Consider the following 24,408-nt stretch of genomic DNA (forward strand, 5'->3'; position numbering starts at 1 on the left):
TTATACTCGAAATTCCAATCATTTTATTCAGACAATATATATCAGCATCAAATATCATTAAAAATCGTAACACATTGTAACATTTTTGTAACACTCAACGACACAATTCGTAGGGGGACAGATTAAGCAAGTTAATCGAATTTTGTTATCAATTTTTGTATAATTCAACAACTCGAGTAATGAGCGGCATCTGATGTACAAATGAATGGACTTACGAAGTAAACTCACCGCGTTATTTCTCGCGATCGACATCGATGTAGATTAGTACTACAAAGAATCAGTTCACGGATTTATTTATAAAAAAATTGACTAAAACTAAATGCTAAAACCGCGTTGCAAAAACTTATAATGATAATTAGAGCAATGGTCAGCTAAGAATGTGAGACCTCTGCATTATTATTTACAGTTTTGCGACAAGTAGAGTATTAATAACCGATTAATACATTTCGGGTACACAGTATATTTGTTTCATTTATACAGACTCAACAATGTACACATAGCGATCTTTAAATTCAATTCATCTTGATCACCTGATATTTTTCCTCTCTCTCTTTTAAACCACGAACCAAATGGGAAATCAACGAACGATTGATTTTAAAATACGTTCATCGGGCAAACTCGGCCTCTTGCCGTTTACGATAAATCTGTCAGAGCGTTAATTATCACAACGGTTATTATAAATGAGTATCCTTCGAGGCTGCACGGACAGACGGAGCGTAACGAAAGAGAAAGAAATTCACGTTCATATCTGCAATTTACGCGATGAACAACCAGCGTAGGTTCTTGAGTTGTTGCGTTCAGCGTAACGTGTGTATGTATGTATGTTTTTTATCATTAAAATTAGTCTAGATATTTTAAAAATATGACAACATCGATATATAACCCTCTTAAACATTAATTTTAACTACATGCATACATAAATATATATATATATATATTTTGTATATATGTATAATTATTCTCTATGCTATACACGGTAACTAGTCTTTACACTGTTTTTTTGTATGTACAATTATGCTAAAAGTCCTCCTTCGTTTTTCGTTTTCGAATAAAATTTCCGCGCCTCGGCGCCATAAAAAAACGTTTTTCCAAATTCTCCCTCCTTTTCAAAAATTATCCCGTAAAAAAGGAAAAGCTGAAACGCTCCCTTCTCTCGCGAGACAAGATCTCTCTTCTGTTTTGTTTTCCGAACAACAACGGTTGCTCTTACCTCTCCCCCGTGTGTAATGCGCGACGCGATTGTTCGATAATTGCAACGCGAAGACGCTTCTCACGCGCTTTTCAAGGAAAAAAATGAAAATTCCGTTCGCTCGTACGTTCACATTGTGCGAGCCGATTTCTCCGGGATACGGTGCGCGTAAAAATTCGCCACCCGGTGTTAAGCGATGTTAGATATTGTCGACGGGGTATGGTTCGATATGAAGTGGTATCCAGCCAAAATGCGCGTAAAATTACTCTCGACTCGATCATCCGGCGCACACTGTGTTCTCGCATGACTAGACTTGTAATTCTTCGTACCAATACAATCGCGGCGCATCGTCCCCCCGCAACGTAAGGAACGGTATATGGTTCGGCGGACGAATCGCTTCTTCTGCTCGATTTCTGCTTTCCCACGATAGCAACCTCTCTCCCCTCGCACTGGATGCAATAGGAACTAAGTGGATTAAGTTTGCGCGATCCGACGCTGACGACTCGCTCTTGTGAGTCTCGTTTGAATCCTTCAGATCGAAAGAATGAGAAAAGGTAAAACGCTACAAATTCCTCTCGGTGAAGTGAAGAGTTAAAATTTACGAATTTCCAGTTGGCACTGTTCGGCGTCGGGTACGTTCACGTTCACCCATCCGGTGAACTCCGATCGAAATGCGTGGAAGCGCGCTTGATAGACCGCTTACAATGACGCCATTTTTGCTGAGCTGCTGAGCTCCTCGCCGGAGGAGCGCAAAGAGAGACAAAGAGAGAGAGAGAGAGAGAGAAAGAGACAAAGATAGATAAAGAAACGCACTTATGTAGTGCCGATGCAGATTTCGTCTCTCGGAGATCCCGTTTTTGCGCTCGCTGCTACTCCCTTCATTGGTACGATATTTGCCTGAACATACTGCTGATCTCCTCCATAGTCTTGTTTTTCGTTTCCGGCACTTTCTTGTATATGAAAATCGTGAAGAACGCCTGCAGTATCGCGAAGATGATGAATACATAAGCGCCTATCGCGTCCTGCAGCGGCAGGAAGCCGATGCTAACGATGAAATTCGCGGTCCAGTTCACGGCGATGGCGACCGAAGTGGCGGGCGGCCGGGCGGATTGATTGAAGAGTTCAGACACCAGGAACCACGGGATGCTTCCCGGGCCGGTGGCGAAGAGCACCACAAACATGATGACGAGCACAATCGAGAAGTACGCCGCTACTCGCGATGTTTCCTGAAAGTGAATTGCCAAAAGTCACATTAAAAGTAAATCAGAAGTAAATTCAAAGTAGTTGCGGAACATGTAACAATTTAACAGGAATTTCGATTCTCTCAAAGGTAAATTTGGTGATGGAAAAAAAGGCAAATTATTATACTCTCAAGGGCGTAAAAATTCAACATTAGACATTAGTCGTATCTTCAGCATCGCTGTACTTATTTGTTTTATCCAATTCAAATTCACGCTAAACGTAGGGCGGGATTACTGACAGCGAATATCAGGCAGATGGTGAGCAGAGCGGTATCCAGGAACATGCCGCCGAAGCCAACGAGAAGCAGCGTTTTCCTGCCCGCCTTCTCGACCAGCACCAGGGAAACGATGGTCATGAGGACATTCATCGCGCCGACGCCCATCGTGGCGTTTTGGGCGGCGTTCTTGTCGAGCTGCGCCATCGTGAAGATCTTCGTCGAGAAGAACATGACGGCGTTGATGCCGGACAGCTGTTGGGCGAACATGATCATGATGGAGATGAACAATGGGATACGCAGCGCCGGATTCACGAACAGCTCGCGCAGCGTGACCTTCGGTATCAGCTTCATCGACTCGTATTCGGCGCGCATCTCCTCCATCTCGTCGTGAACCTCGATCGTGCCGCGCAACCAAGTCAACGCTGGAAGCAAAAGGTCACCTCCGTGAGAAAGAGCGAAGGCCCGCAAAAGGGAAGAGCGAGACGAAGAGTCGAATTCTGCAGCGGAAGCGAGATGCATTGCGAAACTCATCGGGAGAAAAGTGTCGCAATTTTTAATACGTCGATTACGCGTGTGAGCGGCACGCTCGATGCTATATCCATACCTCTTTGCGCGTCCATGTCCTTGCCGCGGCTGAGCAACAGGTACTTGGGACTCTCAGGGCAGAGCGGCAGGGTGCACACCTGGAAGATCGCCGGCACGATCGTCAGGCAGAGCAGCAAGGGCCATTGCTCGACGGTGCCGAGTATCTGCTCCAGGCCGAGGATCTGCGACACCAGGATGGAGATGGTGATGACCAATTGATAGACGGTGCCGACGGCGCCTCTCAGGTGCACCGGCGATATCTCAGCTAAGTACATCGGCGCCAGACCGGCGTTCAGACCGGAGTTTATACCGATCAGGAACCTGCCGAAGATTATCATCTCGTAGCTCTTCGCCGCCTTGGCGCTACCCTCGAAGACCACGGTCAACAGCACCAGCACGTTGTTCAGCATCAGGCCACCCTTCCGGCCAAAGCGATCCGCCACCCAGCCGACCAGCGAGCCGCCTATCATGCCGCCGACGCAGAATATCGACACGGCCACCGACCAGATCAGCGTGACCTCCGACTGACTGGTCGGGACGTTCGTGCGATTCGCCTTCAGCTCGCTGATCCAGTCCTCGATAAGCTGAGGAACCATCGAAACGTTTGTTTAATATTTCCAATCTCGCTCCTTACTCCTACGATCACTTCATTTTCATCCTTGCTTCTCGACACGGTGACAAATTTCATGGTAAATTTAACACACTTCACATGTCCCACATATGGTTCATACAAGCTTTTGTGTTGATCTAACGCAAGACGAATGTGTTAAAAGAAATGCAAATATTATGCTAATTAACGTAGAATTAAGATCCGTGATGTGTTGATTGACACTGAAGCATGAAATGTGTTATTTTTACACTTACGCATGTTGTATACCGACTCAGAAAATATTGAGATAACATAAGCAAAATATGTTAAGTTAACACAAGGATATGTTAACAATTTAACACCAAAATTTTCACAAGGAGCGATTTTAACATAAATACAACAGTTTCTTACTGTATATTTATATTTATGCATGGAAAAAAAAACTCGATTTCTGCAGGTAAATAGGGACCGAATGAAAATAAGGAATAATAAGTGAAAACTCGATGACAAGAAATGGTATCTCTGCTAGAGCGAGTGAGGACATACGTGCGAACATTCAGCTGCATTAAAATTCGATGGAGACAACCGGGGAGCAATTGACTGAATAGAAATCTCCCGAATCTCTCTGTTTTTACAACCGAGTTTTCACGTGGTCCCCAAGCGACGGTAAATTCAGTTACAACGGAATTATTTTTTCCAATCGTGCATATTTCTTTCTTCCAATTTCCGACGTAATGGAAAACATTCGGTCGTTACCTCGTTATATCGAGAAATAAATAAGTTCTACATTTATATTTACGGCTGTTCAACGCAAGACGCTTTAAAATAGCGGCGCAGAAAGAATCAGCGTGGAATTCGATACCTGCTGAGGAGCATTAACCACACCGGTGTTGTACCCATGTTGGAACGACGAGCCGAGAGCGGCCGCCGCGATAGCGAACGCTAACCGCCCGTTGAGACCCTGCGGAACAGAAATTCGTGAGAGAATGATTAGCCTTGTCTCCTTCGACAAACGAATACATGACATGAATATTACATAACATACCGGAAAATACATTTGCTCGGCGAATATACGGGAATATGAAATCGAGATGCAACGTGCCGGTTTCGTTAAACTCGCGATCAAAGTCGTGCTAAATAGATATCCCATCGAACAACAACGACAACGCGTCTCGAGTTCGAGATAACGTCGAATTATCCAGATTAGGAGGTGCGGGAAAGTTTAAGGGCTACTTTGAGGTGAGATACTCGCGCGCATAATATCTTCGAAACGAGCGCTCGTATCATCGCAATGTCGTTGTACATTCCTGAAGCGCAGACGCCGATAGCGTACCTATCACGCGCGGTGTATTAATGAAGCGATGAATATGTAACGCGCGGCACAATTCCGCGATATGCAATTTCGTCCGACATTGGCGAGCCAAGAGAAGACCGGCGGAGACGAATCAACTGTTCGCACACGAGCGGGATGAGAGATGACGAGTCTCGGAATAGGTGGGAACATTTCGCAGCCATCGGACGTCAGCACAATATACGCCTTCGCGCGCGCCTATCTTTGTTTGAAATTGAAACACAATGTGCCCCATGCCTTCCCTCAAGCGGGCTCGATCCGAAGAGAGAGGAGGAGAATCATTCGATTTCGAAGCAACAAGTCTCCCTCTCTCTCTTGCTCTTACATTCTTTTACCTTGTACACTCGCGCTGAATTTGTCTAATTATTTAATTATTATTACTATTATATCTGTATGTTTTCTATAATTGCGCTCGAGGGGATGGTTTCCCAGAGCGCACAGTGAATAAAACTTTCTACAGCTTTAAAGTTGTTTGAAGCTTTAAATTCATGTTTCCCCATTTTTTTCTTCGGTTTCTTCCTTACGGAGAAAAGTGAACGACGACGAAGTTTTAACTGAACACACGGAACACCGAATTTTTCTAAACACGAATTTTCATATCCCCGGTAGAGAAATGTTTTCATTTTGGGAAACCCGGCGAAGAAACCCGCGAATAAAATGGGAAAATAATCCGGTTTTATCCGCGAGACTTTAAAACTATATAGCTTTTTCTATCTATTCCCACCCCTTTACCTCTTGATTCGTTTTTCTTCTATTTTATTGATTTTTCCGATGGTATATTTCTTATTTACTTTTTCCTCATCTACGACTACTATTTTCAGTGCGTACCGTTTTCCTCAGATACGGCGCTTCGACGTCGGCCGATTTCAGCGTCATCGTGTCGACTCGCCGGCGGACACGCGAGAAAGCCACCGGGCACTGGTATTGTAAAGCGCGGGGTTAACTTTCACCGATCGCGACGGCGCGAGTGCAGGTCGGAAAAATCGCCGGTTCTTTCGCTTTCCGTTTTCTCGCGACGCCTAAGCGAGTATCGTTCTCCAGTGTTCTCGCAGCACGTGCCAAAGACTGCTGGGTCGGTACCCCCGCCTACCGTTCTTATAGAAGACTTCGGCTCACACGTAGTTATAAACGCGCGCGAGTGAGCACGGGCGAGTACGCACGACGCACACACGTACATACACGCGGCGTATACGGCGAACCTACGTTCTGCTCGTTTTGCGCGGAAGGTGTGTAGATTATAAATGCGCGTACACGTGCGCGCGCGTGCGATTTCCATGGAGCACTGATATGTTCGTTAGAACTGCCAACGGTTAGCAAAGGCGTAAACCACGTAGATTATGTCGCGTTGAATCGAATCTCTCTTTCTCGATTCTATCTCCGAGGGAAGGTCCGCTTAATTGAGCGAATTAAGCGCGGCGAAGGGATAGAATAGGGAATTTTGTCGAAGAAATATTAGAGAAGGCGCGCTCTCAGATGTATGATCAGAAATCATAAATAAAATCAAAGCGGTAAAGCAAGAGCCGATGTCGGGTGTTATTTTGGCGAGGAAATAAACAGAAAGAAATCCTTCAATTAGGGAGATTAGCAAGGTGAAATGAGGCTTGATGAGAATTCAATGACAAAGTTGCATTATGTATACGTTGGAATATTATCTAACCGCTCGTGCAATTAGAAAAAGACTGATCATTCGAGAGCTGGGATACTTGCAACTAAAATTGACACTTCTTATATGTGTTTCCTGAGAGGTTAGCGTGCTATTTTTAATTTATATTTTTAATATCTTCTAAACTGTAAAAGATTTTGATAAAAAAAGTTACTGTGATATTAAAGACCGGTATATAGATAGATATTGTTTAGATAGTGAAGGAAATGTATAGAAATATAATTTTATTCGATGAACATTAAATCAATAAATAGTCCTTTGACGCACTACTGAAAATACGACATTAAACAGCCTTTTTAACGAACATACAAATTTCATCAGACTTATTAAACTAATGGTCTTTCTCGTCTCGATGATTACTCGATTTCACGAAAAATGAAAATCCCCGTCATTTCCACTCATTGACGTCTGTATTTTTCCCAGATTATTAGACGTTACATTGATATCGAGCAATCATCGAGATTGTTAAGGAAGATCGTTACGCGAAGGTATTATCGGAGAAGAAACTACACTCCGCAGACTCTGTTTTTTGAACGAAAAAACCGGCAATTTTCAACGGCAATTAGTCGGGATTAATGAGCCGTTCGCTCATGAGCGGCGCGAGCGCGCGAAAGTTCGCGCAGTCATAATCGCTCGTCGATCGAATCGCAAATCGAGCGATCACTCACGCGCGTAAACCGATCTTCGTCATGCGTTCGCACACGCGTTGCATAGATCTGCATAGATATTTATCGACATATTTTCGCATGACGACGTTGCGACCGCAAACGCTCCTTCTTTGACGTCGACACCCGAGCGCACTTTGTACGCATATCGTAATAATAATGCGCGTTGCATTGAACGGTGATTATTTGTCGCATCATGCTGTGCACCGCAGAGATCGCAATTAGTGAGAGACAGAGAGAGAGAGAGAGAGAGAAGTCTTGACCATGTCGACTCGCATTGGACAGTGTCGGACTTTAAACTTTCCTTCCTGTTTATGCGAAATAAGAACGCTTGCTTATAGTAGATAACGCGCATCCCTCTCTCTCTCTCTCTCTTCCTCCTCTCGGCAGCGTTATCTAAACCCTAATCGTTTTTTGTTTTGCGATTAATTTTCTTTTGGATTGTACTCTGTAACATCTCATTCAACGTCACGCACATCGAAAGAAACACTGACGACCCGTCCGTTACCTTACCTTATTATGCGTCGGTGTTAATGAAAATTTCAACGTTTGTGTAGGTGCAACGTTTGACTTGCTGCCTCTCACGATGCACCGGTCAACTCGTGCGAAAGAAAAGGAAAAATAAGAGAACGTGAAGACAACGTCTCCTCTACGAGAAGTTGTTGAACCGCTGAAACCGTTAAATCACACAGCACACACGCCGCGTCCCGTCAACTTCGCTTCTTTCTCACCGAATAATTTTGAGTGTAGCTATCACAAAGAAAAAAATAACACAAGACCAGATTTTTCGTGCTAATGACAGTAAGCGAGAATGATGCGTCTGCGATATTTCGCAAATAAAAACGATACCTTGAATGACGCGGAAAAAAAGGTGGCGTTACGTAAAGCATACTTATCGTCGCTTTGTGCGAGTCTGAATCTCAATAGCTCATTGTTTAATATCGATTCATCGATGATGCAAACGAAAGCGAAAACAATGTTTGGATTGAAAGGTTTCGCGTGCACGCGTTGACCCTACAAACGCCGCGCGAGCGACAGAAGAATCGAATTGACGCAAAAGTCGATGAAAATTTCGCTGCGAAATTGAGAATTTGAAGCTCGATATTTCAATATTTCTGATTATCCGTCGAATGTAGGTTGAGATTAACTTTAACATATTTTAATTTCGTGCGAGGCGATTATAAAAAAATTTGAACACGTAGAAATAGAAAAAAAGAAGTGGAAAGTAAGAATCTCGGGAAAAGAGTTCCACGACCGACCGCCTGTCATTGCAAATTGGAAATCGATAACGGCGAATAATCGCTATTTTTATCCGGTATATCGATCTCGAGTATTTTATTTCCCGCGAAGGGAGTGCCGTACACTCTATGCTACCTATTATCAGGGAGAGAAAGATACGGAAAAAAAGAAAACGAGAATACGCGAATAGTCGAGAGAGATCGGCACAAGTAAGCGTGAACACGTCGACCGAGATCCGAACACCAAGTTTTTCCACACGGTGGTGTCCATTAAGTAATATCGCTGGTTCTAAACGATCGGAAACACGACCGATACGGTTATCAATGATGAAACGGTGCGCAATTTACATCGAGCTAAGGTTTCACGGTCACTATCGGCTTAGACGCGCTCACCTAATTTCCATGCTGCATTTACAACAAACATAATACGCGCATATATAAGAATGCATTAGAATACGTAAGAATATACGAAAAAGTAAGCACGAATGCTCGTTGAGGAACCGGAGAAATTCTCTGCCGAATAAACACGTGACATTATCGAAGTATCTGAGGCACTAAAAAAAGAAAAGGAAAGAAATGAAAAGGAAAATTTCGTCGCGATTAAAACGTAAATAAGTGAGTAGCGAGACGTTGCGGCTCTTCGCTACGGACGGACATTTTCGATAGAATTCTTAACGCCGGTCTTGCTCATCGACACGTTGGAAATTGACGAATCACCGCATGACACACGCAGATTCGCATGCGGCGTGAATGTACGTCAGGTGTGCGTAATCAAGATGCGATCCCCAGAGGTCACTCGGCTGCGCATATTACTGAAAATTTAGCGATATTTCTTCCGCGACTTCTCCGGAGGCTCGATTATCTTTTCTTTTCCTACCGAAGATTAAAAATTCATTAGTGAGTCGATGATGTCAGTTCCTCTTTAATCCGCGGCCGTTTCTCAGCGGTGCGTCACGTGGATTCTGTTGTTCCTCTCCGCCTGTTACAAAATTCATGAGAAATCCATCTTCCGTTAGAACGACATTTTTCCGCGAGAAAAAAATTAGCGATGTATAAAACCAGTAACGAAGATTAATAGGAATCCGCTACGTCACGTTACACACGTCGCATTGCCGATCCATTCAAGTCGTAGAATTAGCTTCTCATTCCTTTCCGACTTTCTCTTTCTATTTATACACAACACTGCGAAACGATTGTATCTTAAATTCGCGGAAAATGCAAAAAAAACCATTCTTTTTCTGAGCCTATAGTTTTTCTAAAACCATAGCCATTTTGATTAAATAAATATTACTTGAACGGTAGCACTTTTTCTCCGAAGTAAAATTACTTCGTCATCGGGCAGCTTTTTCAGCGGTAATTGCCGCCCCGATCATTAATCGAAGGCGACGCCTATGATGTTAAAAGCTGCTCCTGTGGCACCCAACGTACATAAATACGTGAATGTGTATGCGTGTGCGGCACCATACTACACACACGCGATCGCACCAACCGCGTGTGACAAAAAGAGGGGGAGGGGGGAGGGGGGGGTTTGTACGTAGCAAAATTCCAGACCGCCGTGACGTACCCGCCGCGGGAGAACGGGAGAACCTATTCGTTCGTTGTGTACGTGCGTGGATTCTCGTTGGTCGCGGCGAAGGCGTGTCACATGTTGATTGGTTCGCGGTGCGGTCGAGCCTCCGGCTTTTACGAGAGAAAGAGAGGCGCGAGAGCGGCGGCGGGAACTCGTCCTAGCTAAAAATAGAGAAAGTGCGCGCGCGAGCGACGCTGACGCTCTTTAAAGTGGCGTCCACACACGCGTGCGACTTTCGCCGGTCATCCTTCACCCGTGCGCGCACGCGTTACCGCGGAACAAGGAAAATTAATGCAAGGAACTAGCAAAGAAGAATTCAATTTTGACATACGGACGACCATGCTTTAACCCACAATAAAAGAGTAAGGAATCAGTTAGGAATACTATGGGAATTCTTATAATTTGTGTTCTTATAATACTTGGAAAAATTGATTAATAGTTAACCTTCAAAATGTCTAATGTAATCATTATTATATATATATGAAAGTCAATTCGAGTTAATATCAAGAAATAATTATGAAGAAAATGATAAAAGTGTTAATGATGTCGTTAGAGATTCATTAAAAAATAGTAAAAGTGATGATCTCGTTTTAAAACGTTCTCTATTTCTTTTATTGTGTTTTAAACTATAGCTTATTTCTAATATCTTATTCCTAATTGCCTGTATTTCATTCCTTATTCCTTTCATTGTGTTTGAAAACTCGAAGAGTTCAGGACGAATGCGGACGCCACTTAATGTGCCAACCGGCTATTCACGAGACGCCAGTCGTCTTAGTTACCGGCGCTAATTTCGACACCGTTCGTCTGAGAAAAGCGAACGCGCCCCCGTACAAGATTCGCCGTTTACGTGACTTAACAAACATCCTATACACAATATTGCAGGGATAGTTGGCCCGAGCTACGCTCGACTCGGTTGAATCGCTCCTTTGACATTTAGAGTGCACTTAGTACACGCGACACACCCTTCCCCCATCGAGGAGCCCGACGTAATTAATTAACAAAAATTAATTCAACATATCGCATCGTTTCGCATCCGAGCAGCGATCACAAGAATCGACCGACTTCTTAAAGTGCGTGCACAACAGTTAACAACGGATGTCTTTTGTACAATCGGCGAATAATCGGCAGGACACGTCTTTATAGGATGCAACAAATCGTGTTACCGTGCAATTGCAATTGCAATTTTTGCCTTGAAAATCAGGGAAAAAAATTCCGCATGAATGACGTTAATTTCTTTAGCGACGGCTGCTCGACTTGCTTCCGACCCGAGTGTCGCGCGTTCCAGATGGACAAAAGGATTGATTGTAGTCAGAGTGTCACGTGACATCATGTAAATCATCATAGTCCTAGAGGGTTCAAAGTTCAAAGGTCACTCGATTCAAGATCCTCCCACTCTTCATCTTCGCCGAAGGGATCTTAGTTCAGATTTTATGTGGCCACTTGGTAAGTCACGCGGAACGATAATTGACTGTAATAACGGACAACGAATGGATAAAGTTTCGAGTGGATAACGTTACTTATTGTACATTGCATTCAAAGAGCCCTGACGAGTCACTTCCTTCGTCTTCATCATTATCGAATCGTACCTAATCGCCGTGCCGGCTGAAGAGGCTACATGCGAGACGCGCGGCGTATTTTCGTGACTCTCTCTCGCAAAAATTTTCTCATCACCGTACGACGGATTTAAAAAGTTCGAATATTCGCTATAAAGAAATTATCTAAAAGCAAAATTATTTTCACTTGCAATTTTTATCTACTTTTTTTATATTTTACTTTCGCACATTTTATCGCTGTATTTTCTTTATTTTACCTTTCTTTCATATAATTTATTTGTACATTTCTCTTTTATACTTTACTTTTATCTATTAGCCATTTTTATATCTGTGATCTTATCTATAATAATATCGAGGGGACGAATTTGAAGCACTCTTTGCTTTTCGAACCGCGGAGATTCGCGCGGAAGAACAATGTTCGCGATATTAAGCGGCGCGTGTATGCACCGCGCAAATATTTGACAAACGATGTACGTGAACGTATAAACATTAGCTGTCCTGTATTAAGTGATCTCGCCGTTTCCTCTAATTACGCTCACCGTTCGCTGATAGACCTCGCTATTTTGTCTCTCCCTGAAGCGCGGACATGCGTCTTTCGGGTTCGAAGTGAGTCGAGAGTAAAGCAGGAAAGAACCGGATTCGAAACTTCGCGGACTAACTTATTCGAGCGAAGAGTTTCGGCGGATAAGTCGACGCGATCGGTACGTTTTACACCACCTGATCCTTCATACACGCGGAGCACGTCAAGCCGAACTACCGAATGTTTTCTCAGTCACAGGCGATTAATTAAGTTTGGAATACGCTTTTATTTTCCCCAGACGTCTGTTTAGACATATTTTTAGACACGGTCGGGGTTATTTTCGCAGGCTTTACGCGTCGACCTGTGGCTTTAAAATAAAATCGAATTTTTAACGTAGAGCCTTCAATGTTGGACTTTTGTTACGTCGCTCGCGAGATCAGCGATTTCAGCGATCCCGACGTCCCGCTCTTCGGATCTCGATTTCGAGTTAGCTTCTGCGTGCACATTTTTAATTCAGCTTTCCCTTTCTCGTGCCAGAAGCAGGCGTTTCTGCCGGTTCAATTTCACTTATCCATCTCTCGAGATTAACCTTTAGCGGGACCTTGATACAAGACGGCTGTTTACGACCGTCGCGAATAGAGCTCACACTTGACAAACACACCGAAGTGTCCACTTTAGTCAGATTTCGAGTGGTTGATTTTTTTCTCGGCGGAGATACCGCGAGAGGCATTCGATATCTTTCGGGCGCAGAGATTGGCAAACCACAGTTGAACAACAGGACGGTGATGTTGCTTCAATTATAGGCTTTACTCGACTCGGGGTTCCGACGGGATTTTAACGGAATTTTAATTCGCGGCTCGTCGGTTATAAACGATGTCTCGGAACTCGCGAGAAACCGCGATAAGAGATCGCGAGGAAAGAATGCGAACCGGCGGAGCGGAATTATACCGTGAAATTTTCCTCGTTCGTCGTGAGAGACAGATGCGCACGTGGTAAGACGAAAACAGAATGAGAAGGGCAACAACGAATCGAAATTTTTACCTTGAGCTTCATGTTTGTGCGTTTCGTCGAGGTGAAACACGAGGTGGATGGACGGACGCTAGGCGCCTTTTCTCTCCCTCTCCGTCTTACTATTTCTCTCACGGCACTTCTCTTCTCTCTCTCTCTCTCTCTTTCTCCCTTACGATATATCAACTCTGGCAACGGCTGTGGTATCACCGAAAATCCGAAGTTCCGGAGACAACGACCTACCAACGTAAGAGCGACTCGCGCGAACGCGCGTGCGACTACTACCGCGATGATATTCCTAGGCCGCGCGACTAACTGAGCAGATTTTCAAAAGGCCCCGCCGCTCTCCTCTCTCGCGTGTTGGTCCCCCTACTACCATCCAGGACCGTCGACACACACGATTGGATAAGCAGCGGCGCGCTGGCCAGCTGGATCCTGTAGAGCACGAACCTTTCACCGTCCCACGCATCCCTTCCGCCGGGGAGGAGGACTGTTCCTCTGAGGAAAAAAGGAAGAAAAAAGAAGAATCTCGTGGAGACGCGAAAGGCGCGCGGCGACCTCTCGATAGCGACGCGAAAACTCGCCGTATCGTCGAACATGCGCGCGAGAGCGAACGAGAGGAGTTTGCAGAATCTTCTTACATGAAATTACGCGTGGGATTTGTTTATTTCCTTCCTTTTTTTTTTGCTTTTTAATTGTAAGAGCATCGGGTAACGCGACACGCGAGGGAACCGCGACCCTCCTCGACTGCGACTCCTCCCGCGAGCGAAGATATCCGCTGAGACCGGGAGTGATCCGGGTATCGCGCGTTACTCGTGTTACGGAAAAATAAGAGCGATTTGCGGGACGAATCGACACGAATATCGCACGATGAGAAGTGCGCATTCGCGAAGGACGCGCGCGGAATAGCAGCCGCGACACGTAGACGCGTCGTCGATGCCGCCCGGAGCATCGCCGCTGAAACAAGTAAATACTATACTTGATCGCCTCGGGAAAAATAGCTGGCACAGCATTGACACCAGACATTCAACCTTCGTACCTTCGCTCCATCGTGCTTCTTACTCGCGCGAGAACGCGCGTTCTTGAGCGGACCGCGTGTGCGGAGTACATGCAGAGGCTCGCACGCGCAATACCGGACGCGGTCCGTTTAATGACCGACGCTCGGGTCACGTTGGTAGCGTCAATTTTACAATTGACCGTGTTGCAGCCTCGCTGGGTGTTCGCGCACTCGCCGCGTTGGGGAAGTCGAAGACACTCGTTTCGCATCCGACACTGCACGCTCGTACAACGAACGCCATTCATGAGATCGGATCGCGAATGCTTTGTGAATAAATACGAGAATTATTGCGGTTAAATCGAAACACGCAATATGTGAGGGGAACTTTGTGGTAATGCCGGTTGATGGAGGGAGATAGAAAGAGAGGAAGAGAGAGAGAGAGAGAGAAAAATCTGCTGTGATTCGAAGTCTGGCAGCTGTATCAACCATATGTAATATTTTATCATCATAAGGATGCGCCGTCGCGTTTAAATATTTATCAGGCTAAAGCTGAACATTGACTTGCTTTATCACAGTGTTTGAATTCAGTACGAAATAACTACAGACTATTATCTCACTTCACGTCCGTGTTTTGTTTCTCAATAAGGGATCCTTCGATCAATTTGAAGGGAAGAATCCTCGACGAGAATTTAATATTTCCGGAATTTTTGCTTCTCGCCACTTGTGTGTGTATATGTGTGTGTGAGAGAGAAAGAGAGATTTCAATAAAGAAAAATTACATAAAGTCGGGAGAGAAATCCGACGAGTAACGACGAGTAGAGCCGCACGACGGGAAAGAAATTCCTTTCAGCCAGAAACCGTATTATCCCTTTCGCGTTCTTTTGCGACGCGACAATTAGAGGCCGCAATTAATATCGATGCAGCCTCCGGCAGCGGTGAATAAAAGCTCGATTGTTAGGAGCGATTGTTGCTAATTGTCGCAATACGTCGGCCGAAGCTTGCGACGACGCGCGATCGAATTTGCATGCGAGTACACCGGTGATCGGAACGCAAGTGTTTTCGTTTCACATGTCAGTAGGAGTCATCGGGAAACGAGAGGGAAGTATCGCGTATTTTCTAAATTACCCGGCGGTTGTCTGTCGCATACACGTTCAAACGGAACAAGCTGCTCGGTGCGTATCGATTTACTATTTTCATTGTAAAATTAGACGTCTCGCCGTTCGCCGCAAACTCGCTCCCGAATTTATTGGCAAAGTTCCCGAAAAGTCTCGAAACTCGTCTCTTTACATAATTAACATTTGTTAGATTTTCACGCGATCTTTTACCGACGGAAATTTCGTCGGTACACGTCAAAAATCCACTTCTCACTCGTTCATTTCCCGACGTTGTTTTCCCAAAGTGAAAAATTTCACGTTTCCTTCGGCCGTTTTATCGCCGTTTGCTGTATGCGCGAGAAATAGATAAGCGAAGGGGATATACACACCTCTCGTCCCTCGTCTGCTCCCCCGTCGGTTAACAGTCGAAATTTCAACATACGAGATTACAGAGTGGCGCACAAATAGAACGTTATCGCTCGCTTGTGAACCTCGCGCGCTCGCGTTTACGCACTCGATTTCGGCAAGGCGCGACACGGCGGATAATTATTTCTTACAGAGATTTATTACCGATTTCCCTTCGATATACGAAGTATTGAATTGTTATCTCTTATCGTCGCTTCTTCCTAGCTATCACCACTCGAGATGAGATGTTCACGCACGCTCGAAATATGTCTCGATGCGCGTGCGAATGTACATACAGTACGCGCATTCGACAGCATTCAGTCGCGAGCGAGACGGGACTTGGTGATAATTCGAGTTAACGACTTCGACGAGACATCAACAATGGCGCTTCGTTTCGCCATTCGTCTCGCCGGGTCTCGTCGTCGTGTCACGCATTTCATATCGGGGATGCGTACGTGCGGTGTTGATCCACTTTCTCGAAGCGCGCCGACGATGAATACGTTATTAGTTGGGAATTCAGCTGGGACTTACCCACTCTTTATCGGCCGTGGTGGTCTGCGTATGCAAAAAAAGAAAAAGAAAAAGAGTTGAGGTTAAACCGTAATTTCGTAAGTGAATAACAACGTTATCGCGGCGCTCGATCGGCGCTTGATGACGCGGGTGAGTTATCTCTCATAGAGAGGAGATGAAAAAAAACATCGATCTCGTATGAAGAAACGATGTATGTATAAAACCGAAAACGCGATACGGATAAAGCGTATCGGACGTAGAAATGTTGGAAATGGCACGGAGAGAAAATGCGAGATGAAATCGAGTCTCTGTTTTAAAGGGCACCTAATAATCTGTTAGAGGATACTTGACGTTTGAAGTCTTAGATGTTACTTCACTATCAGGAAATCACGTCAGAGTAGTATTTCTTACAAAAAAAAAAAAAAAACATCCACGTTTAACGTCAAATCTAGTTTATGCGGCTTTGACTTGTCGCGCAGATAACCGGTTATACTTGAAAATCAACATGGGAGAATGATGGATTACCTTCGAGGTTGGAGCCAACGCCGTCGGCGTCGTCGCCTGTTCCTGAATGTCATCGCTCGACTGGAGCAGAAGCGTTTAATTATACTAGTACTCGTGACACATATGAGCGAAGGGGGCGTAACGAAGGGACGGCGAAGATGCACTTTAAAAGCAATGGTGGTCTGATCTTTTGAAAATTTAGAAAAAAAAAAAGTTAAACTGTCCCAACCTATCTTTTCAAGAATTTGAGGGAGAATCAAGCGAATTTTGTTGCGGCGTGTTTAAGCAAAAAATGAAACTGTGACTTTACGTTTTACGTGTGTATATTGTTCACACGTATTTCATAATAAATATAAGAAATAAATATATAAAATATATTACAGAATTTTATAAATATATATATAATTATGAAAAAGAACATAAAAAAATATATATATGTGTATATAAATACGTGACATTATTTCTTCGCTTCATCCATTATTTATAAATTTTATTCAATTAGAAATTAGAAATTCGATGTTTTTACAAGCCCCACGACAATTTCCTCAGCTATGCCGCCGACGAGCGTGTCACGTTAAAACGTATACCATACCTTTTCCTTCTCCACGCCCATTGTGTAGCAGCTTGAAAGAACAGGAAACGGTTTGGTTAGTGAGGGAAGTTTCGAAAATTCACATGCACACACGCCCACATGTAGTGCTAAGTAAATACATTTGCTGGGGTAAATATGATGCTATCCGGAAGACAAGTATCGCTTCGAAGATGACAGAGCCCTGTTTCAATGAAAGAAGTCGGCGAAGCGGTGACGATTCGTTCACCGCGTCTTACAATACGTCGAAATCGATCGATTACGAACGAAAAACTCAAACGAGCTAAATGTGAAATGTGACGTAATCATCGCGCACGATAAAGAAACATCGGCGAAACATCGGCGGACTCGTTTAATTTCAGCGACACCCGGTGAGAAAAATAGAATCCCCGAGATATTTCGGAGTTCGCGTTACGTATTCGCGAGGTGAACGTGCGAAGGCCCTTATACAGAAATAATGAAAGTATATCTGCGTCTCGCTGAAAACTTGACAACGTGCCGTGGAACGAATTCGCGATCTCGATATTTCCTCCCCCGAAAGATAATCTCGATAATTCCACTGCATTTCACTTATTTACGGGAATTGCGTCCTTTTGGTGCAAAGGCGCCGAATAATTAATCGTAAGTACAAGAATTTGCATGTATAAACATTTTATAACGGCAAATCTGAAGATTGCCGAGGACATATGAATGAAATCGTCGTTATTGCTTAAATCATTCGCATGCAAAGCTGATCCGTTTACAGATTTAAATTCGTCGTAAAAAGTGCGATGCAACCTAATATAGAAGAGGGGATAGTTCCTTGGAAACCGAGTAGGAACATTGAACGAGAGCAGCTGTAGCAATAAGGAGCAATCAATATAATAATATAATAAAATAATTGTGACTTACGCGGAGATCATCGATCTTGCCGGTTTAATTGATTTAAGCGATCTTTATCCGCCCGGGCTGATATCTTGTTTTAAATAAGCGACCCGATTACGCGCTGGGATCACGCAAATGTGTGGGAGAAACTCGCGTGTTTCACGTCGTGGTTATAATTGCGCGATAATAAAGAGCCGCCATAAATCTTATAATCTGCCGTTTACATTATCGCTTTTATAACAAAAGTACGATGATCTCTTGCAGGCAGCATTTTGCTCAATGGCGTTACGCAATCGCGTATCTCCGTTTGACTGAAGACGTTGCTTTAAACGGCTAAACCGCGAAGCGTGTTACGGAGTCAACGCCAATTCTATCACGTACAACGCGCGCGTTTATATCTTAACGATATCACGTAGCCATGTGAATGGCACAATGATGTCACGCAAAAGTATCGAGCGTAAGTGTGTGCGATATCTCGCGCGGGAACAGACAGCACGTGTCTCCCCTTTCGATATCGAACCCTTATCGCACCCTCGTATTTCTTCGGAGAAGCGTACACAACGTCGTCACAAACACAGCGTTTGCTTCCGTCTAATAGACGAATTCACGGGAAACCTAGACTCAGGCCGATAAATCGTGGCAAAGGTCAACGGTACAACCTTTCAATCTGTACAATCGCCAATGATTTTCACAAGACGATGTCGATGACGTCGCGAATGCCGTTCGATCATTTCCGAATGAATTTCGGAATCGAGTTCGAGGTAGTTGCCGTAAAGTCGGATCTCGATGCTACAGCCGGGCAAAAATCATCCCCCGAATTTATTCGCACGGTTGAGGTAACATAAGGCACGTTTTCCCGCACTCGAAACGGTGAAAAACCGACAACAGTTGGATGAACATTGAATAAACAAGCTTCAGTATCGTTCTGATGAGTTCAAAGGTCAATTCCTCAAAATAGAATCAAGGTTTCGAGAGGGGGAAAAAAAGTAAATATGATCTCCGGAGTTATTCGCACGACTCGAGCAGCGCGGAGACATTTTATCCCGTGCCTGTGACTTGAAGGATTCAGTTCGACGAAATTATATAATCGGTATCGTACGGTCTTCGATCCTTGATAGAGTATCAAGCTCGACGGATACGCTGGTTGAACTCTGGCCGAATCGACGCAATTCGCAACGGCGAATCGACGGCGGAGGCTCGCCGAAACTTCGTCTACTCATTCGTGACGAGGACGCGCCAAAACGCGACGCGAGATCGGGCGGCTCGAACGTTCGTCGTCGACGACTGGGGGTCGCGCGTGTGGCTCTCACGAGATGCTTCTAGAAGCAACGGTTTGGCGGACTCACCTTCGACAAGGCAGGTGAGACAGGAAGCGCGGGCTCGTCTATTCTGAGGGCTCGATTCGATCCTCGCGTGCTTACACCCCCTCTGAGGGTTGGCGCAGCTGGCGCGACCCCGTCGTCGCTCGACCTCGTGGCGCAAGCGCGAGAATACTCACCCCTTCGTGGACGACCCTCGTGGCGGGGAAAAGCCCCCGACGGCGAGTGAATCGCGATTGCATCATGTGCTCTCATGGATTTCGGAACGATCGTTGGAAAGTTGACGTCAGGAGCGACGACATTACCGGTATTATATTTTAGGGGGATGGACGAGGGGTTGTGCGTGTGTGTATGTGTGTGTGTGTTTCGAGGAACTAAACTAAACCCCAATTTCCAGCAACCTATAATTTTCAATTAATTAACAGTTGCGAGCAAACGGTTCTAGATGAGTTAAATTTTAGAAAAGCACGGGGTAGAATTTTTCCCTCCCTCGCGACAGACGGTTCAAAGGAGCACCGGAAAGCTGTTACTCTCGATAATAACTGCCGATAATCCTCCTCGGATAACTTCGATGAAGTTTATTCCCCGATATATATATATACATCCCCTAAGAGAAAGTAGACGATACGTAACTTTCTGCCTCGAGGTCTCTTCAGGACGATAAAAAGTCGATAGCTTCGTTCAATACGATATTCCTAGAATTATCTTTTAGAAATAGACTAGACGACGAGGAGAGAAAGAAAGAAAGAGAGAGAGACGCGTTCCACGCGTTGTTACCGCGCCGCTTTTTTCCCGCCAGTTCTGTAACCGTTAAAACGCCCCTTTTGGCGTTCGCTCGCAAAAAGGAAAGGACAGGAAGGAGAGCAAGGTGAACGCGTGGTACGAATGCGGCGGGTCCCTCGACCCGTGTGCGAAAAGGCACGTCGCGCCAACCGGTGACGTCACACGTCTGCGAAACGGTCGCGAGAGCTGGCGAGTCGCCAGGTGCGATCGCACGAAAATGTAACCGTACGTTCATCATCTCATCTCCCGGATGGGTCCGGCGAGCGTTGTGAGAGGAAAAAGAATGCAACTCGCGTCCCCCCTCCCTTCCCTTCTTCCCTGAACCAGCTAATAACACGCATCGCGCGAGTTGTCCCGAAAAACAAACCGAGCGCGAAAACTCGTTCGGGCCGTAAATGTCAAGATCAAGTGCCCGTGTCCCTTCTGGAAGAGTATTTGAGAAAACACGTATTCCTCGACGACGACGACGACCGGCGTTTCTACCTCTCCCCTTTATCACTCGGTACGACCAATCGATTTTGACCGACGGTTTGCCGTGAGATATTTATTATGATACCGTTGATCTCGGTATTAAACACACTTGTCGAGTAATCTTCTTATCGCGTTTGATCTGTCATTGGCCGAACGACAACGAACGAAAGACATCTGCAGTTGACGTCGTTCAATAATGACACGTTAACGCGTAATTGAAATTCACGCGTGATGAAAATTAAAGCCGCGAAAATAAAATCATTCTCTCGGCGGATCCCAAGGAGATTCGGATGAAATCCGATTTGTGAAAAAAAAATATCAAAAATAGAGATAAAAAGTTTCGAAATCTTTCAAACGTCCGCGGAGATTTTATCATACGTGGGGAAAATACTCGGTTTGCATAACGGAATGAACAAAGGTCCGGATAGTGATCCAAATTAATCTTGAAACCTAGTTTGGACGGATGTTTCCGGTCACGATGAGGCCAGCAGAGATATCGTTTCCTGAGTCATAAATTTTCACCCGATCTTTACTCAAATACACAAGTCGAGACTTTTGTTCACATACGCGCGAACCCGAGAACGTGTGTGTCTCGGGAAGCGTTAGCGATACGATTATCCGTTTCGGAATGATTAAGATCAACGCGAAGGCCAAATAAGGAAATCGCATCTTGTTGCTGCCGCAATCTCGCGGCACCGGTTTCGTCAGGAAGGCGACGAAGCGATGGAAAGTACCGCGAACGTGTCCTGCGGACACTCCCACGCGTGCGGCCAATCACGTCTCGACTTCGTTCGCGCGCGAAGTCACGTCGCTCGCAGGCCCACATAGTAATTTTCTATTTTTACGACGCGGGGCAAACAGCCCGATGTTGTTGCACGAGGCGCCGTAATTCTCGCCGCAGCTTTCGTCAGATAAGGAGAAACGACGGTCTCCTCTCACAACGACAACGTGACGCGTCTCCGAGTACACCCACCCGATCGACCAATCGTGAGCCGCGGCAACCAAGTGTTCTCCTTCGTCGTCGCCGTTCTGGCGAGTTTGTAGTGATCTAACGGTAATCTTTCACGGTACCTAAGCGCTGAAAAAGTGCGACGAAAGAGGTAGAATTTATTTTTTCCGAATAATCTCGACACTTTCTTAATCAGTAGTGCGCAACTTCTGAATGTTCGTCACGTGAGCAAAAATAAATTACGTTAAAGCTCGAGAGCTCTCGGAAGGACGTAAACTCGATCAATCACCGGGATTGAATTGACACTCCGCTCCGTTACTCGAGCATGCGTGGGCTTGCAGTCGGAAAACGTCGTATTAATCGCGATGGGAACCCCTGCCTCGGTCGATACCGTCGCTACCACGGATTTACGTCACTGTTAGACGCGCGATCGAAAGTGAAAACACCTGTTGAAAATATCGCATACAGGTCACGCGGGAATAATGTTGCGTGATATCGCGTTTCGCGTGAGTTCAAATCATTCTGCCTCCGGCAAATTTCACGGCGGACGAGGGCCAAGTAAAAAACTGACGGACGAGCCCGGTGAAATCGATGGAAATCCGCGACGGAGCGGAGAATTTACAGAGGCTGACTTATAAACAGAATCGGGATCATAATTTTTATTAGGATCGCTGTCAGGATCGGCGATGGACGTATTTTTTTTGTCGAGCGGTAGGCGCCGTTTAACTACCGGAAGCATATTAATCGAATGCTTAGAATTCCATTAACTCGGGTCAAATGTGCGCGGACGCGCGCATCACGGGCGCACAGCGCGCGTATTGCGTCAGACAAGGGCAAACTTCTATTGTATTGCGCCCAATGGCGTAGCTGACAGAGTCCCGTGAAATAGATGAAAAAGAAACGGGAACTGGAAAGCGGAAATAAGTGGGAAAGAAAAATGATATAACGGGTAGGGGAGACGGAGACGTTCAAGGAAGGAGGAATAGAAAAGAATATCGCAGGGGAGATAAGAATTAAGGCATCGGGGTATTCAGAGGGAAATGAGAGAACGAGGGGAAAGAGAGAGGAAGGACGAGAGGTGCGAGACGATGAGACGATGAGACGATAAGACGAAGGGAAATAAGAAAGGAAAGACGGATGTTGAATGTTTCATTCGCACGCGCGATGCCGCCCACAATCTTGTTTTACGCGCTACACAAACGTGTTTCCAGTATTAGCGCATATTTCATATATGATTGAGCTTACAGCAAAATTAGGGAGACGATGAGTGATGAAAAGTCGGAACGTTCCCGGCAAAACACTAACAATAACAATAATATAACATCAATGTTACAATTTCGCACACAGTAATGTAACTGTTACATAATACGCGCGTTACATTGCGTTCGCATCTTTGAGTGGGAAATTATAACATTGATGTTATGTCACTGTTAGTCGATGTTTGCCGAGTCGTCTATGAGAAGAGATGTGAAAGTAAGGGAGTCTTTCGAACATCGTATCGACAATGACGTAAAACGATCGCTGCACTAGATAACGCTGAGATTCGCAATAATAATAACGCTGATACGACTATGGCGCCTAGCCGCACTTCGGGATGGGTCGATCGCGCAATATCTTATTAGAAAAGCGAGAAAGTGGGATGTCAACACATTGTCGAATGTATTCGTCGCGATCGCGTAACCCCGTGTGATGCGTCGAATCGATCGGGCGAGAATTGCGCGAGATTCGAAGCGACGGGAAAACAAAGGCGGAGAGTAGGAAGGCTCATGAGTGTGATTGACTTCACACAGATCATTCACTTGCGAAGATTGCCTGGTAAAACGATTGGCAATATTCGAGGGACGTTACCTCGAGGCGTGAGCAACCGACGGGAAGTCACAGAATCCCATCTTCGCGTTTCGCCGAACGTTTTTCTCGCTTCGCACTGCCGTGCACGGATATCGTGCGCTTCGCGGCCGCGCTTGACATTTTCCGTTCCGTCGCGGAGACTTGCGTATCTTACGCAAGATTACCAGTCGAGGACCTGTTTTACAGACACATTATCATAGACACATAGAATAGACTGGACATTCCCATTGGAGGGCTGAATCCGGGACCGGTAACAGAGGGCGATAGAGACAGCAGTGCTTTCCTCGTCTAATTGTGTAGTTGACGGGGAGAAGGTAAGAAGAGAAGCGACCAAATGTTACAAATATTATGAACTAATAACTGCACGCTGGTGTACTATTTATACGCCATCTCACACAATCAATTACGCAATATCCTTCTCTTTCCTTCACTGTCCTCTCTCGCTGCTTTGTTTCCCTGACATCGTACCCTCCTACGGCACTTTGCGGCGGAGAAAGCTCCGTAAACACATCTCCGTCCTTTCTTCTCCTCCATCTTAGCTTCAGCTCATCATTGGCAGTGCTGGCTCGGTTTATTCTACTATGTGTCTATCCGCGCGATTAACAGACCTGAGATATTTGCATGCAATGAGACGCGAGACACGCCTCCGGCGAAACATTGTGTCCCGAGGTGCGGCGAGCTGATC

General features: G+C 45.3%; 2 protein-coding genes across 10 annotated transcripts in view; one reads left to right on the forward strand and one right to left on the reverse strand.

Annotated features, from left to right (window-relative positions):
* The window catches only part of LOC106746701 (solute carrier family 2, facilitated glucose transporter member 1-like), a 26,932-nt gene continuing 2,524 nt past the window's right edge, over positions 1 to 24,408 (reverse strand). For 4 of the 9 annotated variants that reach the window (XM_014623520.1, XM_014623518.1, XM_014623521.1 and 1 more), the window contains 4 exons: positions 4,685 to 4,783; positions 3,253 to 3,817; positions 2,670 to 3,070; positions 1 to 2,415 (listed from right to left, as the gene is read on the reverse strand). In XM_014623520.1, the coding sequence (XP_014479006.1) occupies positions 2,068 to 2,415; positions 2,670 to 3,070; positions 3,253 to 3,817; positions 4,685 to 4,783 (1,413 nt within the window). In that variant the 3' untranslated portion in view covers positions 1 to 2,067. Of the gene's footprint in view, positions 2,416 to 2,669; positions 3,071 to 3,252; positions 3,818 to 4,684; positions 4,784 to 4,867; positions 5,974 to 6,001; positions 6,963 to 13,423; positions 13,889 to 16,417; positions 16,442 to 16,921; positions 16,982 to 17,492; positions 17,524 to 18,380; positions 18,407 to 19,699; positions 19,799 to 24,408 lie in introns of those variants that run through there. The other 5 variants (XM_014623523.1, XM_014623522.1, XM_014623526.1 and 2 more) reach the window with 5 other exon arrangements.
* The window catches only part of LOC106746705 (GTP-binding protein 10 homolog), a 10,586-nt gene continuing 6,069 nt past the window's right edge, over positions 19,892 to 24,408 (forward strand). The window contains exon 1 of the mRNA XM_014623534.1: positions 19,892 to 19,979. The gene's annotated coding sequence lies outside the window, so the exon portion shown is untranslated. The remainder of the gene's footprint in view (positions 19,980 to 24,408) is intronic.

This window comes from Dinoponera quadriceps, unplaced genomic scaffold, assembly GCF_001313825.1.
Source record: "Dinoponera quadriceps isolate SergipeBrazil2010 unplaced genomic scaffold, ASM131382v1 scaffold1565, whole genome shotgun sequence".
Taxonomy (NCBI): Eukaryota; Metazoa; Arthropoda; class Insecta; order Hymenoptera; family Formicidae; genus Dinoponera; species Dinoponera quadriceps.